Source organism: Schistocerca piceifrons, chromosome 1 (genome assembly GCF_021461385.2).
Source record: "Schistocerca piceifrons isolate TAMUIC-IGC-003096 chromosome 1, iqSchPice1.1, whole genome shotgun sequence".
Taxonomy (NCBI): Eukaryota; Metazoa; Arthropoda; class Insecta; order Orthoptera; family Acrididae; genus Schistocerca; species Schistocerca piceifrons.
Window position 1 is genome coordinate 856389487 of NC_060138.1, and position 24774 is coordinate 856414260.

At 43.2% G+C, this 24774-nt stretch overlaps 1 protein-coding gene across 1 annotated transcript in view; it reads right to left on the minus strand.

The window, feature by feature from the left end:
- Positions 1–1766: 1766 nt before the first annotated feature.
- The window catches only part of LOC124715757 (beta-glucuronidase-like), a 152268-nt gene continuing 129260 nt past the window's right edge, over positions 1767–24774 (minus strand). Inside the window, exons 12-13 of the mRNA XM_047243120.1 lie at positions 8649–8787; positions 1767–2413 (exon numbers count right to left, since the gene is read on the minus strand). Coding sequence (XP_047099076.1) covers positions 2214–2413; positions 8649–8787 — 339 coding nt within the window. The 3' untranslated portion in view covers positions 1767–2213. The remainder of the gene's footprint in view (positions 2414–8648; positions 8788–24774) is intronic.

Below are 24774 nucleotides of genomic sequence, written 5' to 3' on the forward strand. Positions count from 1 at the left end.
CAAGCGGCACATCGATGCAACAGCTCAGTAGTGAGTTGTACTGTAATAAGTTGACACGTGTTTGTGTCTCTCTTCACGGAAATGAGACCACATAATACTGTGCAATGGCATGCCATTTCTTTTTGCGTTAAATTGGGTGAAAACGTGATGACAACTACGGTAAGCTTCAGAAGGCTTTTGGAGAGGAGGTTATGTCAAGAGCTCAAGTTTTTCTTGGCATAAAATGTTTAGTGAAGGCGGAACGAATGCTGAAGGTGAAGACTGCAGAGAACGACCATCAACCTCATGGACAGACGTCAACTTCGCCAGGGTGAATGAATTTGTACGATCTGATCAAAGATTATCCGTGAAAATGATTGCAGAAGAACTGGACATCAATCGAGAGACGGTTTGTCTAATAATAACTGAAGATCTTGGTATGAGAAAGATTTGTGCAAAAATGGTCCCCAAAAATCTCACACCACAGCGGTGAGAAACATGGAAAAATGTGGCAGCTGGGCTGTTAGAGCAAACAGAAATCAATCCAGAATTTTGAGCCGTGTTATCACTGGTGATGAAAGTTGGTTTTTTCAGTAAGATCCAGAGACAAAACGCCGAAGTTCGCAGTGTGGCTCAAAGGGATCACCTAGACCAAAAAAAGCTCGCATGTCAAAGGCAAAAGTGAAATGCATGCTTGTGTGCTTCTTTGATTCCAAGAGAATTGTTCATAAAGAGTGGGTGCCTCCTGGATAAACAGTTAACCAATATTACTACAAAGAACTTTTAGAAAGACTTCGTAAAAGAATTCTTCATGTCCGTACCAGCATTGCTAATAATTGGATTCTGTGTCACGATAATGTGCCATCCCACACTGCTCTGTCAATACAGCAATTTTTAACCTCAAAACAAATTTCGGTACTACCACAGCCACCTTATTCACCAGATATCGCTCTGTGCCACTTTTTTCTATTTCCAAGAGTCAAAACGGCAGTCAAGGGACACCATTTCCAAACAACACAAGATGTCCAAAAATCTGTGACGAGGGTCTTGGAGGATATTACAGAACATGAGTTCCAGAAATGTTACCATCAGTGGCAGAAGCGCTGGAAAAAGTGTGTGCAATCAGAGGGGAACTACTTTGAAGGAGACAACACTAAACTTGACTAAAACGGTAAGCAACATTTTTTTTCACATCAGTCTCATTACTTTATTGTCGCACCTCGTATAAGCATATCTTCTTGTTGATGGTCAGATACTGATGCTGTCTTCCAACATATGAGCAAAACTCCCATATATCACAATCCACACATTTCAGATCATGTATTCCAGCTCTGCTCAAGTATTCAGCAGTATTTCTTTTCCTAGCTTACACACTTTTGGTACAATATCTTCATCAATTGCCAACTAGATGCTAAAGAGTTTCACCTAACAGGTGAATATCTCTATTCTTTGGGCCTAACTGGGCATCCTTAGACAGTGACGTGATAGTAAAAAAATGAAAACAAATTCTGTAGTTACGGTAACATACAAGTTATCCATGTCTCATTTCTGCGAGACATAAAAATATCGATGATTTTCCCACTGTGGTTAAATCTACATTAACGTTCCATATAGCCCAACAATATTTTTAGAGACAGAGTCAGGGAACATTCTGACAAGCACGTCAGCTGAATTGATTCCCTGTTAGAACTGTAAATGTGAAATAGTTGCAGCAGGGAACTACATGGCTTGTGAATGATGCAGCAGTTAAAGAAAAAAGCAAAAAAAAAAAAAAAAGACTGCTATTGTCAATGAACACAGGTCACATGTGAAAATCTATGAAGTAATTCTTCTTCTTCTTCTTCTTCTTCTTCTTCTTCTTCTTCTTTCACTGACAGTGGGATAAGTCGATGGGATTTTGATTGTCAATTGTTCTTGGGAATGAGTGTCGACTAGAGTGGTTTATAATTTTAGAAAAAAGTCACAATTCTTTCTGTAGAACTATCATGACGAAGTCCACAGCATTGTTTGTCCGTGAAGGGACAGCAGATACTGGCTTCTGAAAGTTAATATCACTTGAAAGTACAGGTTTCCACAGCAAGGCAGCAGTCTGCAGCATGTGATACATAGCGGCCAGTTAACTGAGGACACTGCTCCGGTCTCACCACCTTGCGGACGGCGTGTTTGCAGAGTTGACCGTATTGCTTCTGGACGGAACAAGGGACGGCTGTCGGCTGTCTGTGGCTGCACTCAGCTCACAGCTCGCGGCGCACTGCATTGGCAGAGTCTTTCGGGGGAGCATCGATGACGTAACGGCGGGTGTCCGCGGGTGGCTGTGCTCCGTCGAGTCGCTCCGCCAGCGACCAGTAGCGCTTGCGCACCAGATGCGCTGCCGACTTGGGCTGGCGCGCCCGAGTGAAGATACCCTTCTTGTTACCGCCGACCCTCGTGTACGCTGCGAAAGAAATATCTTGATGAAAAACGCAATAAACGAGCTGGATTTTAGTTTTCTACATCTGCATGCAATTTTGATTGGATGGTAATTGTTGATTATTATGTAGTCGGCAAGTGAACACAAGCCAAACAGAAACTGCTGCACATTTAAGAATGCAGAAATCCTGTCACATACAATTCCAAAAACTTACAATCGAAAGAAACCTCCATATACAGGATGAACCTTAACTCCACTGAAAAACTTCCAGATTTTGTTTAGGGACCGGTGTGGTCGAGCGGTTCTTGACGCTTCAGTCCGGAACCGCGCGGCCGCTACGGTCGCAGGTTCGAATCCTGCCTCGGGCATGGATGTGTGTCATGCCCTTAGGTTAGTTAGGTTTAAGTAGCTCTAAGTTCTAGGGGACTGATGACCTCAGATGTTAAATCCCATTGTGGTCAGAGCCATTTGAACTATTTTTTGTTTAGGGATGTCTTCTGAGTATATTGGTATAAGGGACCCACGATTTCCAGCAGCTCGTTACAGAGTCATAATGTAATTATGATTTATTTGAATTGTCACCACAATCACTTGTTTCTGTAAAAATACCTTCACAGCAACGTAGAAGCCTGTAATACGCAATAACGTGGCCAACACGTACAACACAGAGAAATGCCGCAACCCTCATATGAAACACGTACACTTTTATTGTGCCACCTGTTTCAGTTGCAAACCATCAACTGGTACGCAACTGTAACAAAAACACATTACGAACTACGATAGTGGAAATTTAGGAATGCAGCTAATGACACACATTGATAAGAATACGTCAGTCATGTTCAGTTGAAAAATAACATTACAGAAGGTCCAAAGAAGAGCGGCAAGATTAGTGACTGGTACATTTAGCCATCGCGAGAGCGTTACAAATCTCACAGAAAGTTTGAAGTGGGACATTCTTGCAGACAGACGTCGCGCTAAACAAAAGGGCCTGCTCACTGAACTCCGAAATCCGATCTTCACCGAGGATGTAGAGCATATATTATTACCATCAACTTTCAAATCACTCAATGATCACCATTCCAAAGATAAAGGAAATAAGAGCTCGTACTGAGGCGTTCAGTCGTTTTTCCCTCGCGTGATCCGCGAGTGGAACAGAGGGGGGAATATGACTTTGGCGCGAATTGTGCCCTCCGCTACACACTGCTTGGTGGCTAGCGGAGTATATATGTAGATGTAGAACCTGACTGACCTATTTTTGTCAATGGAAATTTGTGGTAAGTTCCTATGCGACCAAACAGCTGAGGTCATCGGTCCCTAGGCTTACACACTACTTACTCTAATTTAAATTAACTTACGCTAAGGACAACACACACACCCATGCCAGAGGGAGGACTCGAACCTATTACGGGGGGGGAGCCGCGCGAAACATGGCAAGGCGCCCTAGACCGCGCGGCTACCCAGGGCGGCTTTTTTCAATGACTGTTTCTATTTTGGTAACATGTAACGTGATATTGTTAAGAGTTCCGTATCAGATGATGGTTTGTAACTGAAACCGGCAGTACAATAGAAGGACCAAACACAGCTTTGTGTTATGAATTTTGTGAAACTTTCTGCGCTGTTGACTACTGATTGAAGAAAACTTACACTTTTATCACAGCGTGTTTAGTCTGTTCTGCTAGTGTACAGCGCAGCACGTAACCAATGCACAAATTTTTCCGGCACAGATTATGTTCAGCAGTTCAGATGAGCAGTATTTAACGCAAACTTGAGGTTGGTGGAGAGGTCATTACTGTTGTCGACAGCAGATATTGTGTGCAATTGGAAACAAGACACACGGCGCATACCATCGACAGTTGCAGTGTTGTTCACTGTTATCAGTGCACTGCGGATACAGAGATAATAGCGACAAGAAAACAAACTAAATGCAATAACTCTGGAACCAGGTGCCGAAGATAGTGGGTTCGCTATATCAAAAACCTACTGAGCATTCCCGAACAACCCGTGAAAGTTCGTCGGTGCATTTCTGGTTCGCCCCGTATATTGCAAAGGGTTACACTACGCTACAAGACCACACTGACGGAGTGGCGAGATAGGTCCCCGCCAAGGTGAAGGTCATAAGCAAAATACATTTTGTTTTACTTTCAATATTTTTAGAAAGTTTATACAAGTCTTAACTCACTTCCAGAATGAGATTTTCACTCTGCAGCGGAGTTGCGCTGATATGAAACTTCCTGGCAGATTAAAACTGTGTGCCCGACCGAGACTCGAACTCGGGACCTTTGCCTTTCGCGGGCAGGTGCCCGCGAAAGGCAAAGGTCCCGAGTTCGAGTCTCGGTCGGGCACACAGTTTTAATCTGCCAGGAAGTTTCTTAACTCACTTACTACAGTAATACAATTAATTTGGCGTGTGAAGTATTTTTAATGTATATAGTCTATTTTAATAATGTTTTTCAATAATGCTTAATTTTTATGAACCCTACTTACAAAATTATGAAACTAGCTAAACCCACGTATGAAAGAATTTCAGAGAGTTGGTTTTACGTGAGGGGATTGTGTTGCAGCTTTGCGTGTTCTGCGCAGGATCACCTCTGTACTGTTCCGTTACACTATACAGTGACTCAATATTTGTGGGCGCACGCACACTCAGTGTTATTTTGCTAACTCGTCAATTAAATTCACAAAAACATCGTATTGCTTTGCCTGTCTGCGACTCAGCGCCTCCTATACGTGGTAGGTAGCAGTCTATTCTTTCCATATTGTGTTACTACTTTCTGGACTTTCCACTGTTTAAACATCATTTTGTTTCAAATGGCAAGCTATATTAATGTCCTACAAAATCTAACCTTCGAGAAACTAAGGTAGGAATTAGAATACATACGTCTACAGGCCTAATTTTCGTTGAGTAATTGTTCCATAAAACATGACTCACTGATAATGATATAGACCTACATATGCTGAAAAATGAATAGATAACGAGAAAAGTTAGTTATATGCATAATCAGACTGAATCCAATCCTCAACATTTAGTTTGCAAATACAGTCGGTCTTAGGGCACCAAAATACAAAATAATAATGATGATCATTCGTCGATAAAGTAGCACATATACCTTTCTCCCATGTGAAACTGAATTCTCCAGCTAGGAAGGCAACGTGCCGGAGGAAGATTTTGTGATCATTTGCGTAGAGTTTATAAGGAGTTATTTCCCTGCATTAAATCTCACTCACAATTTTACATAGGTTTTAAAATCGTGATCTTTGGAAACACTTTCCGAAAGCGAGGCGCGACGTAACTCTGATCGATAGCATTATGCATCATCTCGCCCCCTCAAAACAACCCTTCATTCACAGAGGCTTGAAGTTACTTCTCTCCCATGTAACATCATAGAAGCGGAAATTCTTACAGGAATTGGCACAGGGGAACGGGGTTGACCATGAGCAAAGCACAAAGCTACACACTGCGCGTTGCGGGCGTGGACCCTAGCGTCAGTTGCTTTTAGCACAGCCAGCTCTACGTTGCTCCCTCTCTCATGTTAGTGAAGCAAACCAGCTCTTCGTTCATGTTTTCTGTCAGACTACTTCAAACGTTGTATACAAAGAAGCTTTAGAAGTAAAAAATAAATTACAAGCGTACGAAGTCTCTAACACAGCTGTAAATAAATACCCGGATAACCCCGAGTTTCTCTGCTAATATAATTACTCGTAAGCCCCATCCATGGCTTAATGGCAGCGTAGACGATTTTCACGTAGTGGAACTGGGCTCGATTGCTGGTGACATAACCAGTTGAAACTGACACTCCCATCGCTGAACTAGCATCAGATGAAAATATTTGCAACAAGATTATTTGTTTATTTACGACTTTGCAGTAAGGATTCCATTGTTATATCTACAGTGTGGATCACAATTAATAGCCGAACTGACAGTGCGAAAGTATACGATGACGGAAGCAAAAAACGTCCCAGTAAATATGCTAACAAGCCATTTGTAATGTGTTGTTACGAGCTGTCGCTTACTTCAGTATGAAAAATAGACCTACGTAGTACAAATGTAGCCGCGCGGGATTAGCCGAGCGGTCTTAGGCGCTGCAGTCATGGACTGTGCGGCTGATCCCGGCGGAGGTTCGAGTCCTCCCTCGGGTATGGGTGTGTGTGTTTGTCCTTAGGATAATTTAGGTTAAGTAGTGTGTAAGCTTAGGGACTGATGACCTTGCGTCCCATAAGTCCCATAAGATTTCACACACATTTGAACATTTTGAGTACGAATGTATCTGAGATGTAAACTTTGCATTCAAGTCCCCATCTAACTGGGCTCAAATCTGACCCATGGCGTACCTTATCTTGCACAACGTGGGGGATTGTAATACATACATGATATTTTTCTAATGATCCGAGGCAGGCAACGTCTGTTTCCTGGCCTCGAGGAGCACAAGGCATCAATCATCTGCATTCTTCTCTCTAGTACTGTATCAAAAGAGAAGTGTACGGCACTCCAGTTGATACGGTTGAGGAAATGGAGCAGCAATCGTACAGTGTTGGCAAATTTACGTGATAATTTGGGGGTATTTAAAAGAATTTGTAATCCACTGCAGAGACAGGAGCAGTATTGTCTCCATATGTGAGAGCATGTGAAGACACGTGGAAATACCCGTGGAACACCCACCTTTAACAGGTAAAAGTGTAGAGTAAATTGTGACATTCTAAAGCAGTATCGTACTACTTGTTGAGGTAGGTATTGGGTCAAATTTGAGTCCAATTACATCGAAAACTATACATTTGAAATACGTTTATATTTCTAAGACAGTATCGGTACTGAGGTCAGTGGCAGCTCATAAGCAAAAAATGGTTCAAATGGCTCTGAGCACTATGGGACTTAACTTCTAAGGTCATCAGTCCCCTAGAACTTAGAACTACTTAAACCTAAGGACATCACACACATCCATGCCCGAGGCAGGATTCGAACCTACGACCGTGGCAGTCGTGCGGTTCCAGACTGTAGCGCCTTTAACCGCTTGGCCACTCCGGCCAGCGGCTCATAAGCACACACTCGCAATTATTTCCCAAAAGATTCGTTTGCAGACACATGTTTACTGGAATGTTTTTACTTCTGCTATCGTATAAATTCTCCAGTGTCAGTTTTTGCTGCTACTTATGATATACTCTGTATATAAATTATTGTAGTATGCACGCAACACGAGTTACCATCTAAGTATGATTAGCCTACATGGAGCAGCGTTGTCAAATTTACGTGATAATTTGGGGGTATTTAAAAGAATGCGTAATCCACTGCATCCGATGCAGGATTAAAATCCCACGAATTGAATTCGGCTCAACTTGGGAAGTTCGTAGACGGCTTAAACTACTTTTGTCAATTAACTGATTTTTCATTACCTGGGACGCTCTTGTGTCCGTCCACAACTTAGACTCATCAATCACCACTTAAAACTGGAATCTATAGGCCCTGGTGGGGGAACCGCACACAAATATGGTAAGTTTGACTATCACGATTATTAAAAGTAATCAGTGACTGTAATGCTTAACTTTCCAGGTGTTTCGGAATAAAAGGCTACGTAATTTCGTTTCTGCAGTTGTCTGCGGGAGCACGGCGCACTCAGGTGGAATAACGAACCGAGTAATTTTTTTGCTCTATGCCGTAAACGGCAATTCGTCGGAGTACAGCCAGATCAGTCCGGAGAAGAAACTTCAACGTCTGAGTCGAAAAGTTGGAGTCGACAAGATGTAATGACTATGCACAAGAAAAAGTTACAAGATTTAAACTAGCCACGAAGTCTTCTGTCTCATTATATGTTATGATCCATTAAAGCAATTTTACGAGTCATTTTCTAGAGAAGTCTTCGGATAAAATATGACACATGCAGAATAAAAAAAATCATGAAGCTTTGTAAATGAAGAAATAGTATGGGCGCAAATTAATGCCACTTTTGTTAAGATGTCAGCCGGCCGAAGTGGCCGTGCGGTTAAAGGCGCTGCAGTCTGAAACCGCAAGACCGCTACGGTCGCAGGTTCGAATCCTGCCTCGGGCATGGATGTTTGTGATGTCCTTAGGTTAGTTAGGTTTAACTAGTTCTAAGTTCTAGGGGACTAATGACCTCAGCAGTTGAGTCCCATAGTGCTCAGAGCCATTTGAACCATTTTTTTTGTTAAGATGTCAAAAACAAAATTAGAAACTTGACTACTGTTCTGCTGTTTATGATTTAGGTTCATGGGTGTTAGTTATGATTTAGGCTTTAGATAGATAACTTACTTTGTGCAGTTTTGAAATCTGCAAAATTCCATATCATTTCTCCGATGAAATAACCCTTTTCTCTGAGGATGTCGAATGCTTTGAAATGTTCCGAGAACAGCACTTCTTGGTATTCTTCAGACCATATGTATTCAGGTTCCTGTAAAAACGAAAATTACCAGTTAATACTTCAAGAGAAGAAACGTGAAGGCATGTGTATTGCGAATCTTGTATCTGTGTACAATAATTAGGATGCTGGCGGAAATAATGACGGAATACTGTGAGACTATTGTAGAGACGTAGTTGTTTTCCTTATAGTAAAATCTGTTTGCGTGATTTAAAATTTATTTGTTCATTTTTTAAAAACCAAGAATGAAAAGTAACTATGGTAATAAATACAATAATATTTTGGAGTTAACGATTTAGTTCTCTGCTTACGTAATTTGATAATAATAATAATAATAATAATAATAATAATAATAATAATAATAATAACTGAATATCAATAACGGCAGATGATATTCAGAAGAACAAAGATGACTATAGACGGAAGGAAACGAGAATAAATACAGCCTCTGCAACTTCACCAGATGAAGGCTTCTGTCGTGATAAGATGCACACTGTCAGCTAAAGCTGGAAGGTGTTAGGAAATAGTTTTGAGTAACTGGAGAAATCGAGAAACAACACTTTTTCTGCGGTTGTCTGGAATGGGGATTTTACTGGTGGAAATAAGTAATCGCATCGTGATTCTGAGACAGGGTGACAGCTCTTTAGAAAAACGAAAAAAAAGAGGAGGAATTAACATTTTGTTGGAGTTACTAGAGACGCAACATTGGCTCGGGTGGGAAAGGAAATGGTTGTGGTCCGTTTAAGGATACGGCTGCTCGTATGAAAAACTTCAGATCTGGATGGTTCGATGGCGATTTAAAGGTCCCTCATCCAAAAATTTAAGTCCGTGACCTCAACAAGTGTACTACTTTCAGGTCTACTCTCTCGTGCATTCATTCATACATCATGTAACCCACGATTAACAGAAGAAATGCGCAACTGCACTGCACGCAAGCACATATCGCCAGCCTGAGACATAAAGAGAAAGTCCGTCTAAAAAAAAATGTTTTCGTAGTCCAGCGACTGCACAAAACTTTCTATGTTTCTGCAATCCATGGTCAGTGCTATTCTGTAAACTATAACTGTTTTCAGCCTGGCTCTAGTGATCATCTTGTAATACATCTGTATTGTAGAGGCAATTTGAGGTAAGTTCGATGGTTTCTCTTCTGCGCATTTACTTTTTAGAGAAAGTGAATGACACAAGAGCGCTCGCACGAAATCCCTTTGAAAATCAGAAGACTGACATCAGGTTCTCCAATTCCAATCACCAAGAGACACTGTAAGATGACAGCTACAGTCGTAATTATAGTTTTGTTTGCACGTAAATAGTATATTTAGTTTAGTATTCTTTCTCACGCTTTCTATTGGAAAGGTGCGCACTGACCGACTTTGATATGGGCGTGAACCTGACCCTGGTGTGAGGGTAACTTAATATGTGGGGTCCCAAAAGGAGCAGTGCTGCATCAACTACATCGACGTCTACAGGGGCATGATTTTCGCTCGTAATTTTCGACTCCTTCGTTTCCGGACCAGGGACACTTACCTCAAATCGATATATTTGTCCGCGTCCTTTGTCCTTTAAAGTTTGTAACATCATCACAGTATCATCTTGCATATACGTACATTTAGAGACGCCGGCGTCTATAGCTTTGACCTTCTGTAGCTTCGTTGGATGACTCTTCCGGACATGTGTTCCCATGTAAAACTAATCTATGTCCCCTCTACAACTTCTAGAAGCGTATAACATAAATTGTGGAACACCCTACGTATGTGTGGTGTTGGACGTGTCCGATAGAACAGTCACGACAGATACGTATGTATGTAGTAACATGTTTTTAACGGGACTCTGTATCCACTATGCAGTTAACTATTTTCTTTGAAAAATAGCAATGTAATCAAGTAAATATCAAGCTAAGACATCAGCTAATTAATATAACTGAGGAAGCAGCAGCTGCTTTCGAAGTAGCAGCTTTATTTCTAATTTACTTAGTTGAATTTATCTGGTATATGAATGAACGGCATTAAGCAGTATCATTATAGTCCACTGTTAATACAGTGTCTTTCTTTAATTTATAACACGCCCATGTCTTTGATTTTTTTCATTCCTAACCGACGTGACTTATTCAACATCGCCGAAAGTTCACCTTCTCGATGGGATCCACGGAACTGAATGAATGATTAAATTAAGTCAGTGAGTTTAATGAACTCCTTTTTGGTTTGTAACTAAGTAGTAAATTATAGAAAATGAACCATGAGTATTACCATTGTCGTTACGAATGACGTTAATATACAACTGAAGAGACAGGAAAAAGTGTTAATTTAAATCTGCACAAGACGTGAATAAAGTCGAAGAAGTCATTCTTAACGCGCCGCGTGAAAAAAACGTTTCTGGGCAGTGCAGTACAGCCTGTGGTTGGGAAACTGTAGTACCTTTGTCCATCAGCTGTCCTAATAAACTAGATGGAACAGAATACTGAGATGGGCATCTATAATAGCTCACTGGTCTGAGGAAGAGGTCCAACGCGATGGAGACAGATCTGAGTGGAGGTACCTTGCATCACTGGCAACGTACAGTGATACGTCTACTTTACATTCTTTACGGGGTAGGGATTGGCTTGACACTGTGCCAATTAATGATTAAAATAATTCAGTGAGTTTAAGGAACTCACTTTCGGTTTGTAACTAAATAGTAAATTGTAGAAAATGAACCACGAGTATTACCATTGTTGTTATGAATGACGTTAGTGTACAATTTGAAGTGACAGAAAAAACGTGTAAATTTATATCTGTCGTTCCGTTCGTATAAATGTATAATACACTGAATATTAAGTTGAAAACTAAACGAGTCTGCTCGTGTAAATTATTGTACTTTGTTGCACAAGTATTTACACCGCACCAAGTAATGACAACAATCGGTAACTGTTAGAAGAACATAATTTCAGTTCTGCATAAGAAGCTAATCGCTTAATTACTCCGAATTTACCAAAACATCTAGAATATTATTTTATACTCCAACATGCTGCCACAGCTGATCTGCAATGCTCCATAGTAATCATAAACATTATGATCTTCTGTGATGTATGTTTGTATATAAGTAAAAGTGAAGTGTAATTGTGTTGACACGTGGATGTATCCCATTTTTCATTATTTCTTTTCCGTAAGGCTATTTGCTTAAAATGAAATGACTTCTGCAGTATAGTCTAAATATACGGCTTTGTTACAAAAGAACAGTGTTGTAATAGTGTCATAGTGTATAAAATGTTTATGTTGTTGTGGCTCCGAAGTACTTCGGAATTATTTTGGGAATGTACCAGTTTTATGTATAGCGTTTCCAGTGAGTAATATTACGTGTGATGGATGATTAGGCATAGCCGAGAAACGTCTGATAGCCATTCACTACAAATTTTATTGTGTGTCTATCAAGCGGTATAATTAATGACAAGGTGTATCTCTGCTCTGAAAAAAACTTAACTACGACAAAACATTTTGAAATCCAAGCAGCTTTCTTAATGTCAGCAGCAGCGTAGTATTTCAGTGAATACCTTGGAGCTAAGTAAAAAAATAAAAAGCTTTTTTTTTTTTTTTAATTTGACTAGTTTCGACCTCAGCACATCATATGGAAATTGAAGATGACTACGAGCTGTAAACATAGTCTTTTGTCTATGATGCTTTCGGGGTTATTTTTCATTTTCAGGTTTACCCTCTGGTGTTTCGGGGTTGCGCCTTTCGCCAGGCGATGCAGTGAAGACAACATTTTTACGTCAGGCAAATCTCTAAATCTGTCGAACAATAAAGTTTTTAACACAACTGCGAGGCGTTCGTTTACAGAAGCGGTGACGACGGCTCTCCATACTCCTAGTTCAGCACGGCTTTGCTTAATAGTTTGACATGCACAAAAGAACTTGCCCCATAGCTGCAAAGGTGATGTGCTAGGAGATGGACCGGGGGGGGGGGGGGGGGGGGGATGCAGCGGCGACTCCGGTTGTGAACGACCAAACTAAACTGGGGTAGGGAATGTGCAGTTTGACACCTTTATATCTCGCATATCTTGTAAGCTACCGTTATTTTCATCCTACTCGTTATCGTTACTTAGTGACTGGAATAGCTAACGGTTCCCGCAATCTTCTCAAGTACAATTTTCAATGATATTTTGCTTCCTTGTTTGCCTCTTCCGACAAAAATTTAATGGCATTGCATATTATGACACGCGCCTAATTGCAAAGAACTTTCCCTGCTCGTTTGATGCGTGAAGACTTCGGTGCTATTCGGAAAATAAGTTCCGATCGGTCGCGAAATGGAAACCGCTGTGAAGATCCGATAAAGTTTTCAACAGATGGGTTGTGTGTCTGGTACGCACGTCGATCGCGGCAAGTCGCTCTTTTCAGTTCTGAGCGTACAGTGATGCCTGGAAAATAATCTATCGCACCAAGTACGAGAGAGAGTCTGATAAGAGATTTCCCCTGATGTCGTGCAGCCCACATAACATAACCGTGGTCACACATTTCGTTCTTCCTGACAGTTCTCGGCCGCACACTGCAGGGGCAATTAAGATGCTCCTGTAGCGCTTTCGATGGAAAGTGTTTGATTTCCCACAGCACATCCCGTAACTGGCTCGTCCTGAGTTCCGTCTCTGCTCATATGAACCGCTGGCTATGAAGACAACGTGCTGTAGACGAGCGTAGAGAATTGGCGGAAAGCGCAGGCGGCTGCCTGCTGTGACGAGGGTACTGAAAAGTTGATATAACGCAACGACAAATGTCTAAGTGGGAGTAGCGACTATGTAGAAAAATAGCTGTATGGTGTAGCTGACTAATGGAAATAAAATATTTTTGATTTTCACACTGGTTTCCATTTCGCGATCGATCGGAACTTTCTTTCCGAGTAGCCCTCGTATGAACGAGGGCGCACTGAAAAGTGAGGTCTCCTAATTATTTATGAGAAAACTCAAATCTTTTTAAGTAAAACAAACTTTATTAACATGGTACTTCTTTATTCTTCATGTCTACATATTTATTTCTCAACATAGTCATCCAACGGCGAACATTTCTCCCAACGAGAGACAAGTTTGTAGATACCGTTACTGTAAAATGTTTCAATTTGTTGGCAGAGCGACAAACTTACCTCTGGTTCCACCGCTTCATCACTAAGTGAATTGCTAGAAGGTGCTCGTAGTTTTAGCAACAGATGAAAATCGGCTGAGGCCGAGACTGTATGGAGGACTGATTGATTGATTGAGGGGTTATGGGACTAAACAGCGAGGTCATCGGTCCCGAGATTCAGAAGTCACATGTGTAAGATAGAGGCGTCTGCTAAAACTGAGCCAATCTAGTTAGAGAGGCCAAACTATAAAGCGAGGGAGCTAAAAAACACATACAGTAGAAGGTATAACAGGGTAAGCTAAATCTAAAAACTGGAAAAACAGGAAGATGAAACATCGGTCTTTTCAAGGGGATTGATCATGGGTCCCAGACCGAGAAAGCACGAAGTGAGTCCCAGCCACAACCACCATGCCCCTGCTCCAGGAGTAAACCATAACCTTATATCTGAAAATAAAAACCACTTTCACATAGGAAACTGAAGACCAGTTCAACCACCCGTGAATCGTCTGCTAATATTAAAGACAAGGAATCTGGAAGGTTGTACTTAGTATGAAGGGCCAAAAGAAGGGGACAGTCCAATATATGGGATACCATCAGTCTGGATCCACAGCGACATTGTGGTAATGGCTCGTTACACAAGAGAAAACAGTGGGTGAACCTAATGTGACCAATGTGTAGACGGCATAAGACAGCGAAAACCTTCCGACTGGAGCCAAAGGAAGAGCACCAATCTGCAGTAGTCTCCTTGACTGTGCAGAGTTTATTACTGAGAGCAATAGCACACTAGACGTCATTCCACTTTTGGGCAAAGAGAGATTTGACGTGTATCCACATAGCTGCACCTGGAATCATGAAAGGAAGTGGGGAGAAAATATCTCTCTGTCTAGGCACAAGCGATTTGCTAGTTCATTCCCTGGGATGCCCACATGACTTGGAATCCAGAGGAAGACAACTGAGCAGGCGGCACAGCCAAGGGCAGAGAGGTCTTGGACAGTAGAGACCAAAAGGTGACGAGAGTAGTATCAGTTTATAGTCTGCAGGTTGCTCATTGAGTCGTTAAATTTTAAAATACTGCGGAAGGAAGCCTGATTAACAAAATGGAGGGGCCTGGTAATGGCTAGCAGCTCTACTGTGAACACACTACATGATCCCAGCAGTAAATGGTATTCCATGCCAGTAGGAGATGTAAAATCTTATCCTGCCTTATCTATCATTTTAGAACAATCAGTGTAGAAGATTGTAGCACTCTGAAACTCTTCAAGGATGGGATGTACAAGACACTGGAATATCATAGGGACGACAAAGACATTAGGACCATGGAATACGGCCATCATAATCCGTGGTCTAGGCACCATCCAAGGGAGGATGAGGGAGGAAATACACATGGCACATTCCAGTGAGTGGAGTCGGAGGTCCTGACAGAGGGATGTGAGATGCATTTTAGCCAGCAATCCCACCTGCTGACGGTGATCAGGAGGGAGATGTCCTTTGTTTGTGAAGAGGGACAGGGTACACAGGATGGCAGGGACTCATCAAATGGTGATTGCATAGAATAGCAGGAGTTGGCTCCATTGTATTTGTAGAGGAGGAATCCCCACTTCTGTGAGGAGACTCTCGACAGGCGAAAGGCACTGATAGCCAGATGCACCCCATAATGATGAACAGGGTCAAGTAGTTTCAGAGTGGAAGGTGCCACCAAGCCATAAACTTGACAACTATAATGTAGTCTGGGTAAAACAAGAGCCTGGTTATAATGGAGGAGAGTAGCATGGTCTGCATGACAGGATATGTGGATCAGGAGGTGCAAAGCATTAAGCTCCCACATGTGAATAGTCTTAAGGTGGCGAATATCAGGCAGCCATGTCAGCTTTTTATTAAAAAGAAGCCCCAAGAAACGGGACTGTGCTATAACATCTGGGCACTGGTTGCCTAAATAAAGTTCTGGATTGGAATGCACTGTGGGCCAACAGCAAAAATGGATAACCCCTTTTTGGAGGGAGAAAACGAAGCCATGTAAAGGGCCGATGCAGAGGACCATCAGATGGCATCTTCGAGGTGGTGTTCAGCAGATGCTACAAAGTGGGGGCATCATCGACATAACACCAGGGTAACCAGAAGCCCAAGAAAGGCTACAAGCCCACTGATGATGGTGATGAACAGTGTAACACCTAATACAGAACCCTGTGTGATACCGTTCTCCTGGGTCCAAGAGGTGCTGAGTGAAGTGCCAACTTGAACCCAAAACAGCCAGTGGCATAAAAAATCGTGGATAAAAATGGAAAGGGGGCTGTGAAAGCCACAATCATGGAGGGTAACTAAAACATGACGGCTCCAAGCGATGTCGTATACCTTATATAGCCCCAAGAAGACTGCCACAAGATGTCAGCATTTAGAAAAAGCCTGTCGGATTGCTGTTTCCAATCTTAATAAATGGTTAGTTGTTGATTGCCCTTCCTGGAAGCCACACTGGTATGGAGACAAAAGACCCCGAGATTCGAGCACCCAACACAATCGGAAGCTAACCATCCTCTCTAGCAGTTTACAAATGTGCGTTTGTCGGACAATTGGTTGGTAGCTTTCGAGAGATGTTGGTTTCTTCCTGGGCTTAAGTAAGTGGATGACTATGCTGTCTCGACATTATGAGGGAAAGACGCCCATGAGACAGTTGAAGATCCTGAATAGATGTTGCCACTGGGTAACATCCAATTGTTGTATCGTCTGGTTGGATGGAATCCGGGCCTGGGGGTGAGTCATATGAAGAGATAAAAAACAGAAAGATCTTCCATTCAGTGAATGGTTCATTATAGACTTCAGCTTGGTGGAGGTTCAAACAGAGGGGTTTTCTTCAACTCCTCATTTCTGCAGGAGAAATGTAACCGGAACGTAAGAGGACACCAGTGCTGTCTCAAAGTGTGTTGCGAGTTGTTCCACGAGGACCAATGGATCAGAACACAGAGCATCATGTGGGATAAGACCCTACACAGTTAACTGTCGCTGGTGGCCCAGAAGCATACAGAGCTTGAACCAAAACGAAGATGAAGAGGCATATATCCCCAGGGAGAAAACACATCACTCGCAGCATTCCTTTTTAGTCTGCTTAATAGGGTAGCGAGCCTTAGTACGGAGACATTTAAAAGCAATAAGGTTGATCTGTGAAGGGCGTCGTTTAAATCGTCCCACTGCCCATTGGCAATCCAGGATAGCGACTGCTACATCCTTTGTCCACCGGTATACAGGTTGGCGTTGAGGGGGAGCCATGGATAGGGGTATAGCAGTGCCAGCGGCTTGAAGAATAGTGTCAGACATCTTGCATGACTGCATCAAAGCAATCCAAGAGAGAGGTGTCTAAGGGCACAGCAGATGTACAGTATGTAAAGCCAATTGACTAAGTTGAATGCCAATGGTGGGGCAGGAGAACGATAAAATCAGCAGAAAGTGGTCATTGTCACAAAGATCATCATAGGGTGATCAATGTAGTGAAACCAAGAGAGCAAGGGAGGAGATCATGAGATTGACAGCAGGTGCTTTGAGGGCCACTGAAGTGGGTAGGAGAACAATCATTGGGGAGAGACAAATAAGTTAGTCAACTGGAGGACTCCTGCCTGTCAAAGTGGCACTGCCCCTCAGGGGGTGGTGTGTAATGAAGTCTCCAAGGAGAAGATGCGGGGGGTGGGAGTTGCTATGTTAAGGCAGGCAGTTCAACATAAGGAGGTGGCCTACCTGGAGGGAGGTAGACATTGCAAATAGTGATTGCTGGGGTCATTTGCACTTGTACCACTATTGGTTCTAGGTTGATTGGAAAGGGAATCCAGTCACTAATGTCATAGGTGTGAACCAAAGTGCAGACTCCTCCAGCTGCTATCTTGGGGCCAGCACAGTTCTGACAGAACCACAAAACATTGGAGAGTGATCGTCACAGAAGTGGGTTTCGTGAAGAACAAGACAAAGAATATGAAGAGCAAGTTGTTGTATTTCCAGTAGGTGGCATTAATATCTGTTGCAATTCCACTGGATTATCATGTGGCGAGAGTCCAGGTTAGACGTAAAAAAGCCAATTGACAGTCATGTTACCATGTCAGTGGTCGTCACTGTTGGTATGTTTTAGAGTGAGACCAAGGGGGCGAAGCCCCCACTCAAGATGTCAGAGAAGCCTCGTACTTCGACTCACACTTCCTCTCCTCCTTCTCCTCCTCCTCCTCCTCCTCCTCCTCCTCCTCCTCCCTCACAGGGAGGGATGAGGTTTTATCAGTAAGGGAATAGGTGGCATCAATGTCTGGATCGAACAGAGAGAGTGTGGCTTTGGACCCTCTGAGCATGGGTCTCTCATCTGGTGCGAGGCTGCAAGCTTCCTGTCTTGAAACCGCAGGGAGGGAGGTTCTGAAAGAGAGCCCCCATCCCCATCCCCATCAGGAGCCAGAGAAGAGTAAAAGTAGTAGTTCCTTGAGGGGAAGGGATGGGAGTCGCCATGGGGAAGGAAAAGGAAAGAGGGGCTTGGTGGGGTTAAGGAGGAGGGGGGAAGAGGGGAAGATGTGGCTGATGCAAGGGTAGATGAGAGATTCACAAGGTGAAGTCTGCCAAACTACTTCTTGGCCTCAAAATAGCTCAGACGGTCAAGGAACTGTATTTTCTGGATTCTTTTTTCTTTTGTATACGCTGGAGAGGATAGAATGTAGACCAGAGCACCTTGCACTGTTAGGCAGTGCCGTGCAAGAGCTCCCCACACGTAGCGAGTGGCCACAGCGACCACAGATGGGAGTGGCAAGGGCATGTGGCTGAACTCGAGGCAACAGGAGCAATGCATGGGAGATGGAATGAATGGTTTGACGTCGCATCTGTATACCATTACCTTGACCTTTTTGGGCAGGGTATCCCCCTCAAAGGCCAAGATGAAAGCGCCAGTGTCTAGAGAATTTTCCTTAGGGCTTCTCGAGACACATTGGACGAAATGGACACCACGTCTTTCCAAATTAGCCCTAAGCTCGTCATTGGGCGGGAGGAGATGGTCCCTATGGAAAATTACATCCTGCGTCATACTGAGAGACCTCTGAGGAATGATATTTGCTGAGACGTCTTCTAAATGGTCGCTGGCACAGATGGAGGCCGACTGTGTTGCTAGCACAAGTTGTCTTTATAAGGTGGGTGCCAGATTTCATCTTGTTTAAGGACTCAATTTCACCGAACTTGTCCTCAACGTTTCCAAAAGATTTGGTGGCAACAAAAGTCTCCCCCATCAGTCCTGGTACAGACCAGTGGAAAGTGTTTCAAGCTTGCAGGCCTGGTCCTTCCTCCCAGGTAGTAGTCAAGGGGTGAAACGCTGGGAAGGCAGAAACAGGAACTGAGACAGAACTATTCCTAGGAAGAGACGCGGCCGCGGCCGAGCAACCAGAGAATTTAACAAGCTTCATGTGCCAAAGGTCCGTCCTAGTACCACCCATTCAGGTCAATGGCTCGCCTCAAGGGCGCCAACCAACCACAGCAACAGCCGCCTAGTGTAATGGTTATTGCCGGGAGTTCTGATGTCCCAAAAAGATCGGCAACAACTACTAGGCTTTCATGAGGCGTTCACAGCGCAGGTCCAGCAATGTGATCCCTGAGGAGTCAGGGGCCTCATCGAGTTGGATACATAACAGCCCCACCACGCCGACTGGATACTGAGCTGTTGACCAAGGAAGAAGGCAAAAGGACTATGGCAGGAAGGAAGGGGAAGGCCGGCCGGAGTGACCGAGCGGTTCTAGGCGCTACAGTCTGGAACCGCGCGATCACTACGGTCGCAGGTTCGAATCCTGCTCAGGCATGGATGTGTGTGATGTCCTTAGGTTAGTTAGGTTTAAGTAGTTCTAGGGGACTGATGACCTCAGAAGTTAAGTCCTATAGTGCTCAGAGCCATTTGAACCATTTGAGGAAGGGGAAAGGGGAATGGGGAAAAGGAAAAAGGGAGGAGGAGGGGGGGCAGGAACACACGCCAAGGACACTAGGGAGGGAGTTCTTCCCTACTTGGCTCTCACTACAGATTTCAAATTTAGAGATCGAGATCAAACCGCTAAAGGGGATTAAAAAACAAAAGCCGAAAAGGAGAGCAAAAGCAAACAAACCAAAACTGCAAGACGAAACGAAGTCAGGACAGCCTGGCCGGCATAAATAAGAGCACCAAGAGAGGGAAAGGAAGAGGCAAAAGGGATAACGAGAGGGAGGAAGAAGGAAGGCAAGGTAAAGTAGCTTGAAAAAGAAGGAAGACTGCAATAGCTAGGGGACCTGTGTGCGCAACACACATACCCACAGAAGAGCTGGGAGCACAATAATGAGGATGATTGATGACACTGAGCCCAAGGTGTTGGGATGTTGCAGAGGTCGCAGTGCTCGTGTGTTGTCTGGTACTGTCGTGCTGAAGGAGAGCATGCTCCATTTTTGGCGTTCTCTTTCATCACCTGGCACATTGTTGTTAAATAACCTATCACACAAATGGCATTGTTGACACATGTCCAATCTCCTCCGTTTCATGTCAAGGGGGCCAGCGTTCGAGGCTTCCACCGTGCACATAGTTTTCTGTGCTGCAGTTCTGCAATGATGGCAGGATTCTGGAACATATTCTCAGTTCGAATACAATGAATTTCCTTGAGACAGAGAAGTTGCTGTCCATGCATTAGCACGGCTTTAGAAAGCATCGCCCTTTTTTCACATGATATCTTGCGAACCATGGATGAAGGGTATCAGACGGATTCCATATTCCTTAACTTCCGGAAAGCGTTTGACTCGGTGCCCAACTGCAGACTCCTAACTAAGGTACGAGCATATGGGATTGGTTCCCAAATATGTGAGTGGCTCCTAGACTTCTTAAGTAATAGAACCCAGTACGTTGTCCTCGATGGTGAGTGTTCATCGGAGGTGAGGGTATCATCTGGAGTGCCCCAGGGAAGTGTGGTAGGTCTGCTGTTGTTTTCTATCTACATAAATGATCTTTTGGATAGGGTGGATAGCAATGTACGGCTGTTTGCTGATGATGCTGTGGTGTACGGGAAGGTGTCGTCGTTGAGTGACTGTAGGAGGATACAAGATGACTTGGACAGGATTTGTGATTGGTGTAAAGAATGGCAGCTAACTCTAAATATAGATAAATGTAAGTTAATGCATATGAATAGGAAAAAGAATCCTGTAATGTTTGAATACTCCATTAATAGTGTAGCGCTTGACACAGTCACGTCGATTAAATATTTGGGCGTTACATTGCAGAACAATATGAAGTGGGACAAGCATGTAATGGCAGTTGTGGGGAAGGCGGATAGTCGTCTTCGGTTCATTGGTAGAATTTTGGGAAGATGTGGTTCATCTGTGAAGGAGACCGCTTATAAAACACTAATACGACCTATTCTTGAGTACTGCTCGAGCGTTTGGGATCGCTATCAGGTCGGATTGAGGGAGACCATAAAATCCATTCAGAGGCTGGCTGCTAGATTTGTTACTGGTAGGTTTGATCATCACGCGAGTGTTACGGAAATGCTTCAGGAGCTCGGGTGGGAGTCTCTGGAGGAAAGGAGACGTTCTTTTCGTGAATCGCTACTGAGGAAATTCAGAGAACCAGCATTTGAGACTGATTGCAATAAAATTTTAATGCCGCCAACTTACATTTCACGGAAAGACCACAAAGATAAGATAAGAGAGATTAGGGCTCGTACAGAGGCATATAGACAGTCATTTTTCTCTCGTTCTGTTTGGGAGTGGAACAGGGAGAGAAGATGCTAGTTGTGGTACGAGGTACCCTCCGCCACGCACCGTATGGTGGATTGCGGAGTATGTATGTAGATGTAGATGTACACGCTCTCGTGATATGCCACTCTTATCTGAGACCTGCGTCTCTGCTAGCCAACGATTTTCTCTGATGAGTTCATCAACCCGATTCCAAAGATCGTCGGCTCCCGCAAGCTGTCGGTCACTCGAAGCTCTGTCACGAACTTAAATGTTGTACCACCATTTCCTTCATTACGAGCCCGAAGAGCCCAACGTTGCACGTTACTGATGCTGATACAATCACCACCGTACACAGCTTTCATTCTTCTATGGAATTCAATTGGAGGCAGGTTTTCTGTGGTTATAAACTCTACTACAGCACGCTGTTTCTCACGCAACGACTTTAGCTACGTTACGCAGTGCCTCGTTACACGCTACAGCTCGGAGCGCTCTAGCGACAGATTGCAAGTTACGTCAGTAAAGCGTGAAAGTAGGCCAAATAATATGCATGACATGCAATATCCGATCCATATCTCAATGTCTCAACCGATACTGAGAATAGTATGAAAAATGTGGAGACATTTCTTTTCAGGGAGGCCTCGTAGTAAGGAAAGAGCAACGAGAACGCTCGAAGTGCGCAGCAGGGATAAGAAGAACCAATATTTTTAAACCAGTACCGGTTTTTGGTTCTTAAAAATCGGCATTCTTCGGTACTTGTTTAGTCTCTAAAGTAACACGTGTTTTTTACTAATAATCAGGTAAAAAACCGAAATATCAATTAGCCAAAACAGCAGTGCAAAGATTTGTTTTTAAATAAACCTTTCTTAATAAACGAGTAATTTTTATTCGCAAAATTACCATCGTTTTGATATATTGTTTTATCGCAGAAAATGAAAAAAAGACGATCAGGGCTATTTTAATTACAATGGCGACAGAAACGAGTAACAAGCACACGGCATAAGAATTGGAACAATATTCTGCGACAATAATACCGTATCGCATGGCTTATTATACGGTAGGCGCGCACATGCAATGTGCATGACTTGCCCCATCTGGTCTATACGACAGTTCCTCACTGTCGTCGTCGGACATTAGTTGCATTATAGAACAGCACCATGCCTAATGTGGAGCGAACTGCGGTATCAATGACGTACAGTGCTCCATTTGCTTAAACAGACTAAAAATGGGTGGAACTACAACAAAACTGTGACATCATATAAGCAGTACAAAACAATTCATCCATAGTGTGGTGTCACCGCCAGACACCACACTTGCTAGGTGGTAGCCTTTAAATCGGCCGCGGTCCATTAGTATACGCCGGACCCGCGTGTCGCCACTGTCAGTGATGATAGACCGAGCGCCACCACACGGCAGGTCTAGAGAGACGTACTAGCACTCGCCCCAGTTGTACAGCCGACTTTGCTAGCGATGCTACACTGACGAAGACTCTCTCATTTGCCGAGAAGATAGTTAGCATAGCCTTCAGCTAAGTCAATTGCTACGACCTAGCAAGGCGCCGTATTCAATTGATATTTATTATATGAAGCATGTATCATCAAGAGCGATGTTATACAATTATGGATGAAAGTTAAGTATTCCAGAAGCTACGTACTTTTCTTTATAGCATTCATTACGTATCCTGTTTCAGACCTCACGCCAGCCTGCGTGAGTTTAAGCGCGTGCCTTTCGGCTTCCTCTCATTGTGTCTAGGCTGTCTTGTCTAGACACAACACAGTTTCATAGTTTACAGTAAGAATAGAAAGTACCCTATCTGCTGGCTGTGTCTACATAATATACCTTTATCTGCTTGTAGCCCTTGAAAACGTACAAATTAAGACGAAAAATATAGTTATCCAACCTCAGTTTTCACTCTTTGCCACTGACAATCAGTAATGCCTGAATATTGGTACGAGCCTTGATTACAACATGATTTTTGAAAAGAGTTTTAAAAAATTTGAGTCGGTAGGAGAATAATTGTGATTTTTTTGTAGGATTCAACCACTTACTATTTTAGGAGGAAAACATCGAAGGGCGGGCTGACTAAGTTTTATTTTATTTGCCTATTTTATTTAATATTTTTGTTCCATGTATCTTAAAACTGAGGAAGCCGAATTTTTCCAATCAGTGTTCGATATCTGCGTTCATTACACGAAAAAACTGCAATAAAAAACCGAAAAGCGGTTATTTCAGAAACTCGTTATTATTATGAGCGATTTTAATAGTCAAGTTAAACTGGGTTTGACAAAAAAAAGTGTAACCGAAAACCGGATGTTTCAGCGATAACAGCAATTTCTACTGCGTAGGGCGGCAGGCGATAGTCAATTGCATCAGCCGCCCTTCGGAACAAAGGGATGACATGGCCTAGCGCCCACTACGATAATGCATTACTGTGCCACGTAATTTACGCTGGATCTGCACTATCATTTTCTCATCAAGCGGACGGTATATAGAAGCCACACTGCATGACCGAGTAAGCGAGCACAAAATACGAGATGGGGTGTGCACACCCTGACTGGATAGGCTGCCCGCACTGGTTCTAGTGACCGAGCACGGAAGCCGTGACCGAATACGTAGCACGTAACTTCAAACACGTTACACCTGTCATTATCCGTGAGAGACTGCAGCCAGTACGAGCTTCTCATTTGTGGTGTGTCTCTCTCCGTAATCATGCAGCGTGGGGAAGCCAGTGCAGTAAGACGTAAGACTGAAACCAACGTTTACACATTGAAGAAACGGGAAGGTCTAAAAAGCCAAGTATGGAGTACATTTCTGTTGGTTGTAGACGAAAACAGTGCGTCTACTGGGTACATATCGTGCATAAACTGCTCCACATTATTGTGTTTCCAGTCGGGAACCATTCATTCAAAAGAAACACAGTTGCAAGAAACCTCACAAAGATACAGCTTCTTCACGAATACCGGAAGTAATAAAAAACAGTATTACAGTAAAGTGTGTTGCAATGTGTTCTAAAGATATGTGACCTTTTAATGCTGTTTCCGGTGAAGGTTTCAGAGAACTAGGCCAAGAATTAATACATCTAGGTGCGCATTATGGAGAAGTTTACGTGGCAGATGTCATGCCATATCCCTCTACCATAGGCTGACATATCAAAGAACCTGCTGATGCAATACGAAACTGCATAATGCCTTCTGTTATTGCGGAAGTTATTAATAAAACATGTTATGCGACAGTTGATATGTGGACTGATTCGCATAACC